At 43.0% G+C, this 19613-nt stretch overlaps 1 protein-coding gene across 4 annotated transcripts in view; it reads left to right on the top strand.

Annotated features, from left to right (window-relative positions):
• Positions 1-19613, top strand: part of si:dkey-26i13.8 (kinesin-like protein KIF19) — a 291207-nt gene that overhangs the window by 103326 nt on the left and 168268 nt on the right. For all 4 annotated transcript variants that reach the window (XM_048552702.2, XM_048552699.2, XM_048552698.2 and 1 more), the window contains exons 9-10: positions 6194-6316; positions 11423-11579. In XM_048552702.2, the coding sequence (XP_048408659.1) occupies positions 6194-6316; positions 11423-11579 (280 nt within the window). The remainder of the gene's footprint in view (positions 1-6193; positions 6317-11422; positions 11580-19613) is intronic.

Below are 19613 nucleotides of genomic sequence, written 5' to 3'. Positions count from 1 at the left end.
AGGCCCTAAAATTATTGAACTTGATATTGAGTCCTGAAGGCTGCAGAATTCCCATGCAGAAAATGAAATACTGTTCTTCCACCTTGCATCGTAACTCGCTGGAGCACTGCAGCAAACCTGAGACAAAAATATTGGCAGGGAACAGTTTCGTGTGTTGAAGTGGCAAGCAACTGGAAATTCAGGATCACTTTTGCAGAGAGAACTTAATTGTTCCACAAAGCAATCATCCAGTCTGGATTTTGTGTCTTGTGTAGAGACAGCATTTTGAGCAGTCAACGAGATTGACTGAAGTGCCAGTAAAGTGCTGCTTTACCTGAAAGTGTATTTGGGGCTAGTAAAGGAGGGGAGGGGAGTATGTGTCTAGTGATGGCATCTCATTGGAGGTGGTGCAAATGGTGGCTTATGATCCTTTGGAAGTGCATCTGGTGCAGTGGTAAGTGAAGACCAGGGAACCCAATCGCTGTTGTGGGAGGTAAGAAAAGTGGTAAGAACAGAGTGCAGAAGATGTGTCAGACACAGCTGAGGATCCTATCAACCAAGCTGGTAAGAATCCTTAGTTGAGGAAGAAGATAGACAGATTTTACTGCCGAAAGTATTACATTCAGAACAGATGTGATGGAAATAGAGAAACTGAGAGAATGGGATGAAGATCTTACAGGCAGCAAGATGTGAGGGATGTTTAGTTAGGTAACTGTAGGAGTCTGTGGGTTTGTAGTGGATATTTGTGGTCAGCCTATTCCAGAAATGGAAATAGAGATGTCAAGGAAGGAAAGGAATGAGTCAGAGATTGACCAGGTGAAGATGAGATCAGGGTGAGAATTGGAAGCAAAATTCATAATTCTTTCCAATTTTGGTTGAAAAAGGGATGCTGCAAGTCACAACCTCAAAAAAAATCTAACAAGCTTGTCAAACATGAAATTTCTTTTCCATAGATCCATGATGACTGCTCAATTCTGGCACTTTTCTCTCAATCTCCATTTATCACATATAATGTCCAATATCCAATTCTTCTCCCGCCACACAACTGACCAGGAATCTCTTTTGCTGTTACCACCTGTTGAACATTGGAAGAATTTACAAGTTAACATTCGACCTGTTTAGCATCATGGCGGCTGATTGGTTAGCACTGCTGCCTCACAGCACCAGGGACTGGGTTTCAATTCCACCCTTGGGTGGAGTTTGCATATTCTGCCTGTGTCTGCATGGGTTTTGTCCCAGAGTCTAAAGATATGCAGGTTAGGTGCGTTGGCCATGCTAAATTGCCGATAATGTGCAGGCTAGGTGGAGTAGCCATGTGAAGTGCAGGGTTATAGAGATGGGGTGGATCTAGGTGGGATGTTCTCTGGAGGGTTGGTGTAGATTCAATGGGCTGAATGGCCTGATTCCACACTGTAGGGATTCTATTCCACGATCATTATGGACCACTTTCCCTAGCCACCAAGTTATAGTGTGGGACTTGAACTCAAAGCTTTTCAGAGTCACAGAAGTGCTATTCTGCAAAACGTTGTCATTTGGCCAAACGAGTCTGCCCTGGCCCTTCAAATGAGTGTCATTGCCTGTGTTTTCTCCATAACCCTGCATGTTGTTTTGATGCAAATTATTCCATTCTGAATGCCTCAGATGAACCTGTCTCTCTCACATTTCCAGGCAGCACATTCCATACCCTAACTACTCACTGAATAATAAAGATTTTGCTCACCTTGCACTTGTTTCTTTTGCAAAACACTTTAAATCTGTACCTTCAGGTTCTTGTTCATTTTACAAGTGAGAACAGTTTCTCCACATCTACTCTATCCAGCCTGCTCATAATTTTTAAAACCTCTATCAAGTTTCCTCTTAACCTGTGCTTTTCAAAAAAGAACAGTTCCAACTTCTTTAATCTGTTCTCATAACTGAAATTTCTCATTAAGACCACACGAAATAGAAACAGGAATAGGCTGTTTAGCCATTCGAGCCTAGTCCATCATTCGATAGGATCATGGCTGATCCAACGTTCTTCATGTCCACTTTCCTGTGTATTTTCCCTAACCGTTGATACCCCTACTGACCAAGAATTTATCTGTCTCCGCCATAAATATACGCAATGACTCTGCCCCTGAAGCTCTCTGTGGCAAGGAATTCCAGAGACTCTCAACCCTCTAAAAGTAAAAAAGGCCTCCTCATCTCAGTTTTAGATTGGTACTCCTTTATTCTGAGCTTATGCTCTTAGTCATAGGTTTTCCCATGAATGGAAACATCCTGTCAGCACTTACCCTATGAATTCCACTTAAGAAACCTTCATATTTCAATCACCTCTCATTATTCTAAGGTTCATTCCCAGAATCATTCTTGTAAATCATTTCTGCAGTCTCCAGTGTGTCCACCTCTTTCCTATAACGTGAAGCCCAGAACTGCCCACAGTATTCCAGCTAAGACCTAGCAAGTGTATTGTACAAGTTCAGGTCACCTCCTTGCTCTTATACTGTATGGCCCTATTAATAAAGCCGAGAACACTGAATGCTTTATTAATTGCTCTCTTTTGGGGTGGCACGGTGGCTCAGTGATTAGCACTGCCTCCTCACAGCACCAGGGACCTGGATTTGATTCCAGCCTCGGGCAACTGTCTGTGTGGAGTTTGCACATTCTCCCCGTGTCTGCATGGGTTTCCTCCGGGTGCTCCAGTTTCCTCCCACAGTCCAAGGATGTGCAGGCTTGGTGGATTGGCCATGCTAAATTGTCCATAGTGTTCAGGGGTGTGTGGGTTATCGGGGGAATGGGTCTGGGTGGGATGCTCCAAGGGGCAATGTGGTCTTGTTGGGCCGAAAGGGCCTGTTTCCTAATCAACCTGTTCTGCCACCTTTAATGGTCTGTACAAATATACTCCCAGGATCCTCTGTTTCTGTACCCATGTAGAATTGTACCCCTTATTTCATACAAACCATCTTCCAACCTGAAAAATATTAATTGACCATTACTCTCTGTTTCTTATCATTCAAACCAATTTTATATCCACATTGCCACTGTCCATTTTATTCCATGATCTATAACTTTGCTGACAAAACTCGTGTGGTACTGTATCAAAAGCCTTTTGGAAGCCCATGTAGACCACATCAACACGTTACCCTCATCAACCCATTGTATTCCACCCTCCAAAAACTCCAACAAGTTAGTTAAATATGATTGGACTTTAGAAATCTGTGCTGGCTCTTCCTAATCAAGTCACCGTTTCCCATGTGAGCTAGTAACCCTTACAGTGTTTCTTGAATAACACCATTATGTTTACAATTTTCCAGTAGTCCAGGGAAGACTATAATGTTATAGGCAATGTCCCTGCAAGTTTTGCACTCCTTTTATTCTATTTCATTGGATGCATCTCCTGCCTTCCTGGGGCCTTGTCAACTTGAAGTACCAACAGTCTATCCAACACTTTGTCTTCATTAATTTTAATGACAGAGTCTCTTCCTCTCTGTCACCATGGTTTGGATAGTGTATACCTCCTTGGAAAAGACGTACAAAATATTTATTTAATATCCTCCTGGAGGATGTTGCTGAAAGAGACTGCCTCAGAAAGTTCAAAGAAACAATCAATTTGGCTTGAGCCTAGGAATAAAAAGGATGCTAGGTGCAATCTTTAGACCACCAGCTAGTGAAATTCTTCAGGATTTTTTTAACGTTAACGTGCAGGTTCAGTTGGCATTTAGGAAGGCAGCCACAAAACTAGCATTCATTTCAAGAGTGCTGGAATATAACAGTGCACATGTACTGCTGAGGCTGTAAAGGCTGTGATCAGACCACATCTGGAATATTGTGAGCAGTTTTGGGCCCTGTATCTAAGGAAGGATGTGCTGGCGATGGAAGAGGTCTAGAGGAGGTGTCCAAGAATGAAGGGCTGACAATATGAGGAGTCTAGGTGGAGTTTAGAATGATGACGGGGGATCAGATTGAATCTTACATAATATCAGAGACCTGGATAGAACTTACAGGGAAGAGATATTTCTACAAGTAGGAGAGACTGGGACCCAGCCTCAGAGTGAAGAGACGATCCTTTAGAACTGAGATGAGGAGGATTTTTTTCAGCCAAGGCTGATGAGTCTGTGGAACTCATTACCACAGAGGGCTGTGGAGGTCAAGTAATTGAATGTATTTAATGCAGAGATAATTGCATTCTTGACTGGTAACAGAATTGAGGATTATGGGGAGACATCAGGAGAACTGAGTTGAAAAACAGATCAGCCATGATTGAATGGCAGAGCAGACTCACTGGGCTGAGTGACCTAATGCTGCTCCTATTTCTGGTAGTCCTATATTATTTGGAAGTCACTTCTGACTGGCTGCTTGTGCCCTCTTAATTTGATCCAGAAGTTTCTATGACAATTCATTTAGAGAAAGCATACTGCATCATTTTTAGAGTCAGTATTATGGTGCTAATAATCATCTGGTGACAGGCGAATCGTTCTGTCATTCATAGCCATCTGAGTAAAGTGCATCCACTGGCTAGGAAATCGAGTTAGTTATTAGAATATGCATAACCATACAAACTATGTTTGTTTTGTTCATTTGATAAGAAAATCAGAGGAGTGTGGACTAGGCTTTAAGCCTCTTGTGTCTCATCCATTGGATAGTTTCCTAGAGTAATATGTCTTGGAGCTAGCCAGGGGGAGCAGGCTAATTTGGATCTGGTAATGGGTAATGAAGCAGGTTTAATAAATGACCTCAAAGTTAAAGATCCCCAAAGAAGTAGCACAAGTTATATGAATGACTTGGAGGAAGGAAGTGAATGTACAGTAGCCAAATTTGCAGGTGACATAAAAGGTGGAAAGGCAGATTGCAGGAAGGATGCAAACAGTTTATGGAGAGATATTGATAGGTTAAATAAGTTGGTAAAAAGTTGGCAAATTTGGGAAAATGTGAAGTGGATATTTTTGGGAGAGGGAACAAAAGAATAGAGTATTGTTTAAATGAAGAAAAACTACTGAAAATTGCAACGTAGAGAGACTTGGAGGCATGTGCACAAAACACAGCAGGTAATCAGGAAGGCTCACGGAATGTTGACCCTCATTTCAAGAGAGTATGAGTATAAGAGTAGATAAGTCTTAATGCAACTGTACAAGGTGCTGGTGAGACTATATCTGGAGTACTGTGAGTAGTTTTGTTGCCTTATTTAAGGAAAAATATTATTTCATTGGAGGCAGCTCAGAGAAGGTTAACTAGGATGTCTCTGGAATGGACGGATTGTCTGGCAAGCAAAGATAAAACAGGTTTGTATTCTCTAAGGTTTTTGGAGTAGATCTGTAGCTTGGGTTGTGGGTGTTGTGGTTGGCTCGCCGAGCTGGTTTGTTGCTCCGCAGACGTTTCATTATTGTGCTTGGTAACATCCTCAGTGCAGTCTCCAATGAAGCATTGGTGTGTTTTCCCGCTTGGTTTTTAGAGACAGGCACGGGAATTCCTAGAAGCCTGGCACTCTGCAAAGAAAGCCATTAATAAACACATAGAACTCGACCCCATATACATTCCACTATGAAGGAAAACCGAAAGTGAGGCAATGCAGCTCAACAGACCCCAGAGTTTAAAAACCAAGTGGGAAAACAAACCGACACTTCATTGGAGGCTGCACTGAGGATGTTACCAAGCATGGCAATGTAATGACGGCGGAACAACAAACCAGCTCAACAGGTTGGAATTCTGCCCACTGGAGTTTGGAGGAATGAGAGGAGCTCTCATTGAAATATGTAGGCTTGATCGAGTAAATGTTGAGAAGATGTTTCCCGCATTAGATAGTCTTGGATTTAGGACTTAATCTCAGAATAAGTAGACAACAATTTAAGAGTGAGACAAGAAGGAACTTCTTCAGTCTGAGGATTGTGTGTCTTTGAAACACTTTGACATAGAGAGCTGTGGGGCGGAGTCCATGTGTATCTTTAAGGCTGAGACAGATGAGGTCTTGATCAGTAGGAGAATCAACGGCTACTGGGAAAGGACAGGAAAGTGGACTTGAGGAATGTAACATCAGATGTGATCCTGTTGAGTAGCGGAGCAGGCTCTAGGGGGTCAAACAGCCCGTTCCTGTTCCTATTTGTATTGGTCTTATCTGCTCTGCTGGTAATCATTGAGCAGTGAATCTGAGTCATAGGATCTTATTGCCCAAAATTTAGCAAGGCTTATGTCTAAAGTCTGCATTTCTTAGTGAACATTAAGTTTTGTTCAATTGTTACAGGACTCTCTGGGTGGAAACAGCAGAACAGTCATGATTGCTCACATCAGTCCTGCCAGTGCTTCGTTTGAGGAGTCCAGGAATACCCTGATGTATGCCGACCGTGCAAAGAACATTAAAACAAGGGTATGGATGATATCTTATTGCTGCTGACATTTTGATTTGAATGGGATTTAAATTCTATTACATCATTCCTTTTCCTTCAATTATGTGAAGAGAGATGATAGAGCAGGAAGCAGAAGATGCCTAAATGGGAGTCCAAATTGAAAGAGAATTGAAAACTCTCAAATGTTTGTGCATTTGCTTATATTTCTCAGTTTTGCTGTCAGAGTACAAGCAACATTGGATCTTGATGGTAAAAATGTACTAGGTTTGTACTGAGTAGATTTGCCACTTTCCATTCCCAGCCTTGCCACTGGTGAATGTTGAAGTGAGTGGTGAATCCTGCTTAATTCCACAGCACTTGACTGCAAAACACATCCTTTGTCTACACAGACACTTTGAACAGAGGTGACCAAACATACAGCCGCTGGTCCAAATCCTAGTATAAAATGGTCTAGAACTTATGATAGGAAGAATGCTGCAACAGTGCAGTCAGGAACTCCATGCCGGACTATGCAGACATCTCAATGCAACTGAACTCACTGGGAATTGCTGTGGAAGTTGGGACTTCCAGTGGGCAATTATCTTGTGTCTGGGACCCTCCAAGGTATTCTTCAACTCTGAGATTATTATGAGCGAAACAATCTCAAGTTTTTGAGACTGTAAATTCACTTGTACAATTTTTGTATTTGACAATAGCATGTGAGCTGGGAAACTTTTAATGCCAATCCCCCATTGTCCTTGAAAAAGATGTTGGTGAGCTGTTTCCTTAAACTACTGCTGTTCATTTAGTATATACCCACAATGTTATTCGGAAAGGAATTCCAGGAATTTGACCCAGAGACAGTGAAGGAACAGTGATATATTTCCAAGTCAAAATGGTGAACTGTTTGGAGGGGAACTAGCAGATTATGGTGTTCCTTGTATCTGTTACCTTCTAGATAGTAAAGGTTGCAGGTTTGAAATGTAATGTCAAGGGAATCTTGGTGAGTTTCTGCTGTGTATCTTGTAGATGGTACACACAGCTATCACTGTGCATCTGTGATGGGAAGAGTGAATGTTGAAGGTTGACAATGTGATGCTAATCAGCCAAGCTGCTTTGTCTTGAACGGTATCAAGCTTCTCGAGCATTGTTAGAGCTGTAATCATCCAGACAAGAATTCTATCACACAATGGACTTGTGTCTTTTTGATGGTGGTCAGTCTTTGGGGAATCAGGAAGTGAGTTACTCACTGCAAGATTTTTAGCCTCTGACTTACTCTTTCAGCCACAGTAATTAAGTGGCAAATCCAGTTCTATTTTTGGTGAATGGTAAGCATCAGGATATTGATAATAGGGTATTCATCGATGGCAATGTCATTGACCGTTAATGGGGGATTCTGTCTTATTAGAGGTAGTAATTACCTGGCATTGCATGGCACAAATGATACTCCTCACCTACGAACCCAAGCTTGGATATTATCCAGGTCCTGCTGCGTTTAGAATGCAAATGGTGTTAAGAGCATCCTCACTTTTTAACCCTATGATGGAGGTAAGGTCATCGATGAAGCAGCTGAAGATGTTTGAACCCTCAGGGACACTATTTTGAGGAATTCCTGCAGAGAAGTCCCACAGCTGACACAAGTGAACTCTAAACACGCATTAAATTTTTCAATTCCCCCCGGCAGTAGGAGAGGTACCAGATGATTGGAGGACAGTCAATTATTCTAGAAGGAAGATAAACCAGGAAACCAGAGTCCAGTCGGTCTAACCTCAGTAATGGGGAAACTTGAACAGGCAAGGATTCATCAAGAATAGTCAGCATAGGGAGATCATATCTGACAAGTTGGTTGAATTATTTGAAGAGGTAACCAGGTGAAAGAATGAGGGCAGTGTATTGACATTGTCTAGTTGGACTTTCGCAAGACTTTTGATAAAGTCCCACATGGGAGACTGATAACAAAGGTAAGAGTCCAAGGTATTCAAAGAAATTTGGTAAATTCGATACAGATTTGCTCAAGTGACAGGCCTCAGAGGGCAATTGTTGAGGGGTGGTTTTTGTGACTAGAAGGCTGGGTCAGTGGGGTTCCACAGGGAGTAGTGTCAGGGCCCTTGCTGTTTATGATATATGTAAACTATTTAGATTTGAATGGGGAGGGTTGATCAATAAGTTCACACATGTTATGCAATTTGATGGTGTAGTAAATCATGAGGACAATAGTCTTAGACTACAGGAGGATACAGATAGAATCATAGAATCCCTACATCGTGGAAGAAATCATTTGGTCCATTGAGTCCACATTGACCCTCCAAAGAGCATCCCACCTAGACCCACCCCCACCTTATCCCTGTAGTCCTGCATTTACCATGACTAATCCACCTAACCTGCACGTCCCTGAAAACTGTGGGCACTTTAGTATGGCCAATGCATCTAATGGACTGTTCAGATGGGCTAATCAGTGGCAAGTGGAATTCAGTCCGGGTAAATGTAAGGTGATGCACTTGGCCAGAACAAACAAGGCAAAGGAATACATGATGAATGATAGGAACCTAAGAATCACTGAGGATCAGAGGGACCTTGGTGTGAAGTTTTGAGGAGAGGTGTGGAAAAACTATTTACTCAGAGGCTGGTGGGATTCTGGAACTCACTGCCTTTGAGAGTGTAGAGGCAAAAACCCTTAAAACATTTAAGAAGCATTTCGATGTATATGTGTGATGCCAAGGTATACCATGCGATGGGCTAAGTTCCGGAAGATAGGATTAGAATGGTTAAGTGGTTGTTTTGACCAAAGCAGACTCAATGGGCTGAAAGACTTTTTTCTGTTTTTGTACTCAATGACTGCATAATCCGCAACCATCTTCTTATGTGCCGGGTATGACTCCAATAAGTGGAGAGTTCCCATTGATTCCAGTTTTGCTCGTACTTCCCGATGCTGCCCTCAGTCAAAAGTGGTAAAGGCAGCTACTCTCTCCTTATATTTGGAATTCAGCTCTCTTGCCCATGTTTGAACCAAGGCAGTAATGAGGTTGGGAACTGATTCGTCTTGTTGGAACCCAAATTGAATGCCAGCGTGCAGGTTATTGCTAGGCAAGTACTGCTTGGTAGCAATGCCAATGACACTGATGGTTTACCAATGAAGTGGTAATTGGCTAGATTGGATCTCTCTTGCAATTTTTGTTTAGGTCTACTAGGCAATATTTTTTGGTAGATGCCAGTTTTTTTAAAAAGCTTGGCTAGGGGCGCAGCTTGTTCTGGCGCACACTTCTTCAATATTGTTGCTGGAGTGTTGTCTGGGCCGATTGCTTTTGCTGTCATTACGTTATGATTACCATTCTGCAAAAAGAGTCATAAAATCTTCCAAATGAAACAAGACAATTCTAATCAATAAGATAGGGAAAGCAGAGACTTTTATTATTTATATTATATTCTTTATATTACAATGGACTTGCGTTTAAATAGGTCCTTCCATAATCTCAATGTCTGAAGGATGATTTATGAAATATAATTACTGCTGGAATATAGAAAGCACATCAGCCACTTGCACTTCCCACAAACAACTGTGCAATAATGATGAGATCACTGATGTTTGCTAATCTTGTATGGAGGCAGGGAAATGTGTTCAACAGTGTCATGGGAATTTTAGCAGTTACATTGCTGGGCAGATAGAGCCTTTCGTCTACATACAGCCAAATCTCACTATCTCTGAATCGTTGGAATTTGGATTGAAGCTACGTTTCAGGACTCTGTGAAAATCCTAATATGCGGACCAAATCGGTCATATGGGTAGACGAAATTTGCTTATTAGATTAGATTAGATTATCTACAGTGTGGAAACAGACCCTTCGGCCCAACAAGTCCACACCGGCCCTGGAAGCATCCCATCCAGGCCCATCCCCCCATAACCCTGAACACTACGGGTAATTTAGCATGTCCAATCTACCTAACCTGCACATCTTTGGATTGTGGGAGGAAACCGGAGCACCCGGAGGAAACCCATGCAGACACGAGGAGAATGTGCAAACTCCACACAGACAGTCGCCTGAGGCGGGAATCGAACCCGGGTCCTTGGTGCTGTGAGGCTGCGGTGCTAACCACTGCGCCACCGTGACTTCTTCAAAGAATTCTAATAGATTTGTCAAGCATAATCTCTCTTTGATGAAGCCATGCTGACTCAGCACCTTTTTACCACGTACTCCCAAGTACTCTGCAATCTCATCCTAAAATGTTATCAATAACAAGGTCAGGCTAACTGGCTATAGTTTCTCATCTTCTGTCTCCCTCCCCTATTAAAACCTCTTATGGGTAGCATGGTGGCTCAGTGGGACTGCTGCCTCATGGGGACCAGGGACCCAGGGTTGATTCCACCCTTGGGTGACTGTCTGTGTGGAGTTTGCGCATTCTCCCCATGTTTACATGGGTCATCTCTGAGTGGTCCAGTTTCCTCCCATAGTTTAAGGATGTGCAGGTTAGGTGGGTTGGCCATGCTAAATTGCCTGTAGTATCCAGGGATTTGCAGGCCAGGTGGATTAGCCATGGGAAATAGGTGTCAGGGATAGGTAAGGATTGGGTCTGGGTGGGATGGTCTCTGGAACGTTGTTGTGGATTCTTTGGACCAAATGGCCTGCTACCACACTGTGTGGACTCTGTGATTCTAAATAGGGGCTTCACATCTGTCTGTGACAGCCAGAAGGTTCCAGAAGAATTGCTCAGCAGCGTTGGATCAGGTCAATCTTCATACACAGCTGCTCAGAAGATTCAGATCCAATGTTCACGTTTCTTGAATGAGACTTGAGTGTAGGCAGTGTGAGACTGTAAAAATTTACATGACATGTAAAAAAAAATCTGGCGTTAAAGTAGAAAATGAAGTTGTTGGACATTCACAGCTATGCTAAAAGATTTTAAGAGAAAAGATCAGGGATTGTTGAAGCGACATGATAGTTGTACAATAATTGCAGGTAGAATAACTCAACAAATTACAGTGATATGCACCTCCTGGATGGCTCCCATTATTCTGCCCAGTGACGATGATGGCCCTGGATAATCTGTTCCATTTAATGTGACTTTGACTGAACTGTTGTATCTTTTCCCTGTTGTATTTCCTCTGGACCGCATTTCACAGCTTCTGATTGGAGATTTGTTACACTTTTAAGGTGAAACGAAACCTGCTCAACATCACGTACCACATTACGCAGTACACCAACATCATAGCTGATCTGAGGAAGGAGATTGAGCAGCTGAAGTTGAAGATTGGTGAACAGGGTCCAGAACGAAAAAAACCTGAGAAAGCGAATATAAGAGACATCCAAGGTAGGTTGAGGAGTGTTAGAAATGAGGAGATATTGTTTGAGGAGTGTCCAGCCTTTTCACCATCTGTGCCCCAAAAATATGGTAGATAAGCACATGAATATTAATGCTAATATTGCAAATTGGTGGAGCTGGACTGGAGATTCAGAATGGGTTACTCATGTGGGTGAAAACATTGTTAAACTCACACAGTCTGATATTGCTGATGTTATGGGAATCTGTAACTGAACATTATATCGAACCTGGGACAATAGGAACTGCAAATGCTGGAGAATCCGAGATAGCAAGGTGTGGAGCTGGACGAACACAGCAGGCCAAGCAGCATCTTAGGAGCTGGAAAGCTGATGTTTTGGGTCTAGACCCTTCATACAGAAATAGGGGAGGGGAAGAGGGTTCTGAAATAAATAGGGAGAGAGGGGGAGGTGGATCGAAGATGGATGGAGGAGAAGATAGGTGGAGAGGAGACATACAAGTAAAAGAGGCAGGGCTGGAGCCAGTAAAGGTGAGTGTATGTGGGGAGGTAAGGAGGAGATAGGTAAGTTCAGAGAGGATGGACAGGTCACGGGGGTGGGATGAGGTTGTACGTAGGAAATGGGGGTGGGGCTTGAGGTGGGAGGAGGGGATAGGTGAGAGGAAGAACAGGTTAGGGAGGCAGGGATGAGCTGGGCTGGTTTTTGGATGCAGTAGGGGGAGGGGAGATTTTGAAGCTTGTGAAATCCACATTGATGCCATTGGGCTGCAGGGTTCCCAGGCAGAATATGAGCTGCTGTTCCTGCAACCTTCGGGTGGCATTGTTGTGGCACTGCAGGAGGCTCAGGATCGGCATGTCGTCTGAGGAATGGGAGGGAGAGTTGAAATGGTTCGCGACTGGGAGGCACAGTTGTTTATTGCAAACTGAGCGGAGATGTTCTGCAAAGCGGTCCCCAAGCCTCCGTTTGGTTTCCCTGATGTAGAGGAGACCACAACGAGTACAGCAGATATGGTATATCACATTGGCGGATGTGCAGGTGACCCTGTGCTTGCTGTGGAAAATCTTCTTGGGGCCTGGGATGGGGGTGAGGGAGGAGGTGTGGGGGCAGGTATTACACTTCCTGCAGTTGCAGGGAAAAGTGCTGGGTGTGGTGGGGCTGGAGGGGAGTGTGGAGCTGATAAGGGAGCCATGGAGAAAGTGGTTCCTCCGCAAGGCAGTCAAAGGTGGGGTGGGAAAAAAGGTCTTTGGTGGTGGGGTTGGATTGCAGATGGCAGAAGTGTCGGAGGATGATGCGTTGGATCCGGAGGTTGAGGGGGTGCTATGTGAGGACGAGGGGGATTCTCTTTTGGTTGTTATTGCGGGGACCGGGTGTGAGGGATGAGTTGTGGGAAATGCAAGAGACACAGTCAAGGGCGTCCTCTACCACTGCGGGACACTAGTTGAGGTCCTTGAAAAACGAGGACAGCTGTGATGTACGGGAGTGGAATGCATCATCCTGGGAGCAGATGCAGCAGAGGCGAAGGAATTGGGAATCGGGGATGGCATTTTTGCAGGAAGGTGGGTGGGAGGAGGTGTATTCTAGGTAGCTGTGGGAGTTGGTGGGCTTGAAATGGATATCGGTTTCTAGGTAGTTGCCCGAGATGGAGACAGAGAGGTCCAGAAAGGTGAGAGAGGTGTTAGAGATAGCCCAGGTGAACTTAAGGTTGGGGTGGAAGGTGTTGGTGAAGTGGATGAACTGTTCGAGCTCCTCTTGGGAGCATGAGGCGGCGATGAACTGCCCGAAACATTGGCTTTCTTGCTCCTATTATATTGAACCTATTGAGCTCTGTGGAACTACAGACCCATGAAAAATACTGGGCTGGGCACCTGTGTGTGAGAAGCAAGGTTTGGCTATGCAATACATATGGGCATATGTTTGTAGACCCTTATCAAAGGGTTTTCAGATGACAAGAATGGCGGTCTGTAGAATTCCCAAAGTGGCCTTGCCAATGCCTGGAAATACAAAGCAACTTAATTGCATATCAATACATATCAAAATTATTTCCATTTAGATATAGTAATTGAATACAGTTAGAAAATTGTTTGTAAGTATAAGTGCAATAATTAAGCCAGCCACTTTGTGAAATATTTTGTAACATGAAGGTGGGGGGGTGGTGGTCACATCTTCATCACCACTTTCCACTACGTAGTGAAACAAAAGTTACTTTTTTTCCCCCAGTAGTTCTTTCATGGGATGTGGGCATTGCTATCAAGCCTTCTCACTGGTTGGTCTTTAGAAGGTGGTGGTGAACCACTGTAGACCATGTGGAGCAGATATACGTAGCAATTCAGCAAAATTCAGTGATGTGAGTTTGCTCGCTGAGCTGGAAGGTTAGTTTTCAGACGTTTCGTCACCATTCTAGGTAACATCATCAGTGAGCCTCCGATGAAGCGCTGGTGTTATATCCCGCTTTCACCAGCGCTTCATCGGAGGCCCATTGATGATGTTGCCTAGAATGGTGACGAAACGTCTGAAAACTAACCTTCCAGCTCAGTGAGCAAACTCACATCCAGAAACTCAATCTGAGCTACAAATCTTCTCAAAACTCGCTCACAATTCAGTGACTTGTTCCAAAGTTTCAGGGTACAATTACAAGCACACTGCTAGAGGTCTGGAGTTACATGTAGGCCGGACCTGGTAAGGATGGAAGATTTCCTCCCCTAAAAGATATTAAAAGTCGGTGGGTCTTTTTTGATAGTTCCATGGCACCATTGCTTCAATTCCAGATTTATTAATTTATTTTATTAATAAACTCCAGATTTATTAATGAAGCAGACCACTGTGAAAGCTTGAGATTTCAAATAACAACCTGACTATAACCTGGTGTCATGTGACTTCTGACTTTGTCCACCCCTGTCCAACATCATTATCTCCATATCATGGCTATCCAAAATAACGGTCAAACTGAGGAGTGATTTTGGAATAAGTTATTGTAAGTTTTTTTTAAATTTACTCATGAGATGTAGGCATCACTGGGCTGCATCAGCATTTATTACCTATCCATCCTTTGTTGCCCTTGAGAAGGTGGTGGTGAGCTGTCTTCATGAACCACTGCAGCCCATTTAATATTGGTAAATCCACAGTGCCGTCAGGGAGGGACGTCCAGGATTCTGACCCAGTAACACTGAAGGAATTGTGATATATTTCCAAGTCAGGATGGTGAGTGGCTTGGTTGGAACTTATAGGTGATGGTGTTCCCATATATCTGCTGCCTTTGTATTTTTAGATGGAGGCAGTCATGGATTTGGAGTGTTCTGTCTAAGGCTGTTTAGTGAATTTCTGCAGTGCATCTATAGAGGGTACGTTCTGCTGCTATTCAGCATCGGTGATGAAGGGAGTGGATGTTTGTGGATGTGGTGCCAATTAAGTTGGCTGTTTTGCCTGGACGGTGTCAAGTTTCTTGAGTGTTATAGAAGCTGCACTCATCCAGGCAAGTGGGGAATATTCCGCTACACCCTAGTCTTGTACCTTGTAGATGGTGGCCAGACTTTATGGTGTGTGGAGGTTAGATACTTGCTGCAAGATTCCTAGCCTCTGACCTTCTCTTCTAGCCAGTGTTTATGTAGAAATTCTATTTCAGTTTCTGGTCAGTCAAGACTTGCAGGATGTTAATAAATGGTGGATACAATGATGGTTACAGTATTGCGTGTTTAGCAGGCCATGGTGAGAGCTAATCTAATTGGAGAAAGTCATTGCTTGACAATTGTGTGGCGCAAGTGTTACTTGCCACTTTTCAGCAAGCTTTTGGTTTTGCCCTGGTCTTGCTGCTTTGGGGCATGGACTGTTTCAGAATTTCAGGAATTGTGCTGAACATTGTGCAATCATTACTGAACATCTTGACTTTTGACCTTGCGATGGAGGGAATGTCATTGATGAAGCAGCTGAAGATAGTTGGTCCTCCTCATAACCCAAAGTCCGTCCTCCATCTACAAGGCACAAGTCAGGGGTGTAATGGGATATAAAAAGCTGTGGATGCTGTAAACCTGAAACAAAAACAGAAATTGCTAGAAAAGTTCAGCAGGTCTGGCTGCATCTGTGGAGAGAAATCAGAGTTAACGTTTTGGGTCAAGTGACCCTTCCTCAGAACTGTTCCAACAATTTCTGTATAATGGAATGTTCCCTGACTGGCCTGGATAAGTACAACGTCAACCCTGAGGAACTCCTGCAAAGGTGTCATGGAGCTGAGAAACCTCCAACAACTACAACCATCTTCCTATGTCCCAGGTATAACTCCAACCAGTGGAGAGATTTCCCCCGATTAAAAATGACACATGTGCTAAACAGGCAGGAAAAACATTTGACCTATAACAAGTGGATATTTTTTACGGGGTTATGGGGAGAAAGCAGGATTAGGCTATTGAGTTGGATGATCAGCCATGGTCATGAAGAATGGTGGAGCAGCCTTGAAGTGTCAAATGGCCTCCTCCTGTTCCTGTTTTCTGTTTCTACGTTTCTATGTTACTGATCCAGAGGAGAAATGAATGAATGCGACAGAGCGAGCGTTGCACAGTGTGGCTGGTGGTGGAAATTTTAGTCCTTCAGCTGCAGTGGCATGAAGCTGTTCCACTGGCCTTCCTCCCTCTGACATCAGCAGGGATTAAAACTTTCCCATGCGGCACTATACTTCTCAGGAACCTGTTTTAACCTGTACTGAGATGGCTAGTTTACATACGAGACATAAAATCGAACTGTGCCAAGAATGTCCATGCTGAAACTGTGTCTTTGGCAGGGATGAGACTGGTCCTTCTTTTCTAAGCCAACATGCAACTCTCAGAGTATTCTACCAAGTATTTCTATAATGTTCAATAAATTGAGATTTTTCAGGATATTATATAGGTATTTTTTACAGATCAGTCAGTTAGACTGATTTATCAGTTATCAGTGACAGCCAGAGTTATAGATAGCTATTGGGCTTTGCTCAGCAGTCAGACTATTGGATCAGAACACAACGTCAGCTCTATCTCAACCACGTTGTCAGAGATGACTAATTGTTGCATTGAGACTGCAATTCAGTTAATATAGTTCTTGTGAATACAGAGATTGTGCGGTACCTGTTGAGAGATAGAGTAAAAACTGAAAGAACTGCAGATACTGTAAATCAGGAGCAAAAACAAAGTTGCTGGAAAAGCTCAGCAAGTCTGGCAGCATCTGCAAGGGAAGAAACAGAGTAAACGTTTCAGGTCTGGTGACCCTTCCACGAAACGGGTTGAATAGAACTAGTGATGGACCTGAAAACTTGTTAATTCTGTTTCTCCCTCCACGGATTGTTGCCAGACCTGCTGAGTTTACCAAGGACTTTCTGTTTTGATTTCCCACCTCCAGGATCTGTGGCCTTTTACTATTATAACTGATTGAATCAGAGTATTTCACTCAACCTCCTGAAATTTCACACTTGAATATTAAAGTCGTTAGCTGCTCTGAGAAATATTGGACTAAAATTAATTTTAGTTCTGGTAGATTAAGACTACAATAATTTTCCAACCTAAATTATTTGGCATGGTTCAGCAGTAATTTTTTTTAATAAAATATTTATATAAATAGTTCATAACGAAGCTGAGGGTTTTTATTTTTAAATTACGGGAGAATATACCTGGGCCAAATAAAGGGAATAAAAATTTTACAAACAACTTTTTATTCCATTTCCTTTCCTATACTTTGCAATGTATATGCCTTTATGTTGGATTTAAATGGAATGGGATCGGGAAATTCCTGATGGTGTGGCATGATCTGAATCAAGCATTCCAAGTTCAATTCCTAAAGTGAGCACATGCTTGAACATAAGCCAGCTCATCAGTTGGACACAAGTTAACATTAAATTGCTAACCTCATACAAAGTTGCTGTGTGCACATAATAATCATGTGCATTTGGAGCAACAGACTGAGGTACATTAGAACCAATGAAGTGATTGATTACATCTGACTCCAACAATACCTGGCTTGAGAATGTGTGACTAGTGTCCAACAAGCAATGTAGAACATAGTTCATTGGCAAGTAATGAACACCCCAATCTCAATGACTAAAGAAGTTAATTGGAAAACTTTAGGGCTGATTTTATTTTTCGCTCACATGGGTTGCATGTATCATTGGCTGTGTCTGTATTTGTACTTGTCCCTAATTACCTGGAGAAAGCAGTGGTAAGCTGCCACCTTGAACGACTGCAGACTGCAGAGTGTAACTGCTCCCATAGTGTTGACAGGAAGCTGTTCCAGAATCTTGACCCAGTGACTAGTGTGGAGATTAGGAACATATTAATTTGCTAGAGCATTTTGAGATCAAGAAAGAAGTGGCATTAGGTTTCATGAAGAGCATTAAGGTGGATAAGTCATCAGGCCCTGATGGTATCTACCTCAAATTGTTGAGATAGGTAAGAGAAGAGATTGCTGAGGCCTTGATCAAGATCTTTGTATCCTCATTAGCCACTGGAGAGGTAGTGGAGGACTGGCAAGTAGCTAATGTTGTTCCTCTGTTCAAAAAAGTAAGTCAGGATAATCCAGGTAACTATAGACTGGTGAGTCTCACATCAATGATTAGGAAGCTATTGGAGAGGATACTTATGCATAGTAAGGCATTTGATGAAGTCCCACGTGACAGATTGGTGCAAAAACTAAAAACATTCAGGATTCAGGATGTGCTGGCTAGATGGATACAAAACTGGCTTGATGATAGAAGACAGAGTGGAAGGGTGTTTTTCAGAATGGAGACCGCACATTTAGAAAAATGTGGCATAATTAAGGACAGTTAGCATGGCTTTGTGCAGGGCAGGTCATGTCTTACTAACTTGACTGAATTTTTTGTGGAGCGGCCGAAGGTGATTGATGAGGGTAGAACAGTGGATGTTGTCCTCATGAATTTTGGCCAGGCATTTGATAAGGCATTTGATAAGGTAGATTCATCCAGAAAATTAAGATGCATGGTATCCACAGTGACTTGGCTACCTAGATTGAGAATTGGCTTGCCCAAAGAATGCAGAGTGTAGTGGAAGGGTGTTTTTCAGGCTGGAGGTTCATGACTAGTGGTGTTCCACAAGGAGCCCTACTGGGACCCTTGATTTGAATGAAGATGTAGACGGCTGGTTTAGCAGACTTGCAAACGAGACAAAGACTGGCAGAGTTGTGAATAGTGCAGAAGGTTGTCAAAGGATGTAGCAGGATATAGGTCAGTTGCAGATATGGGCAGAGAAAAGGCAGACCGAGGTTAATTCGGGTAAGTGTGAGGTGCTGTGCTTTGGGAGATCAAATTTTAAGACAAAGTGTAGAGTTAATGGCAGGACTCTGAACAGCGTTGATGTACTAATGGATCTTGGGGTTCGAGTCCATAGCTCCCTGAAAGTGACCACACAACTATATAGAATAAAAGAACAAACAACAAAAGAGAAGTATAGCATAGAAATAGGCCCTTCGGCTCTCCAAGCCTGTGCCGATCATCACACCCTAACTAATCTAATAAAATAAACCTTCTGCCCTTATTTGGTCTGTATCCCTCTATTCTCTCCCTATTCATACAACTATCCAGGTCCCTCTTAAGTAACACCAACATGCCTAAATCCACCACCTCTTCGGGCAGTGCAATCGTGGCTGCTACCACTCTCTGCACGGAAGAAATGTCCTTCGCACATCTACCTTCAAATTTCCCCCTCTCGCCTTGAACCTGTGCCTCTTTGTAATTGATACTTCAACTCTGGGAAAAAGTCTCTGACTGGCCACCTTATTTATGCCTCTCATAATTTTGTGGATCTCACCTTGAACCTGTGCCTCCTTATAATTGAAACTTCAACTCTGGGAAAATGCCTCTGACTATCCACCTTAACTATGAATCTCATAATTTTGCAGTCTGTTCTCAGCCACTGTAATTCCAGTGAAACAACTGTAGTCTTTTTAGCCTTTTCTCGTAGCCAATGTCCTCAAGACCAGGCAACATCTTGGTGAACCTTCTCTGTACTCTCTCCAAAGCTTCCACATTCTTCTGGTAGTGGTTTGATCAAAACTGTATACAATACACCAAGGGTTTTATATATAACAATTACAA

The sequence above is a fragment of the Stegostoma tigrinum genome, chromosome 23, assembly GCF_030684315.1.
Source record: "Stegostoma tigrinum isolate sSteTig4 chromosome 23, sSteTig4.hap1, whole genome shotgun sequence".
Lineage (NCBI taxonomy): Eukaryota > Metazoa > Chordata > Chondrichthyes > Orectolobiformes > Stegostomatidae > Stegostoma > Stegostoma tigrinum.
Note: the sequence above shows the minus strand (reverse complement) of the source record. Positions and strands in the feature narration are given on the sequence as shown.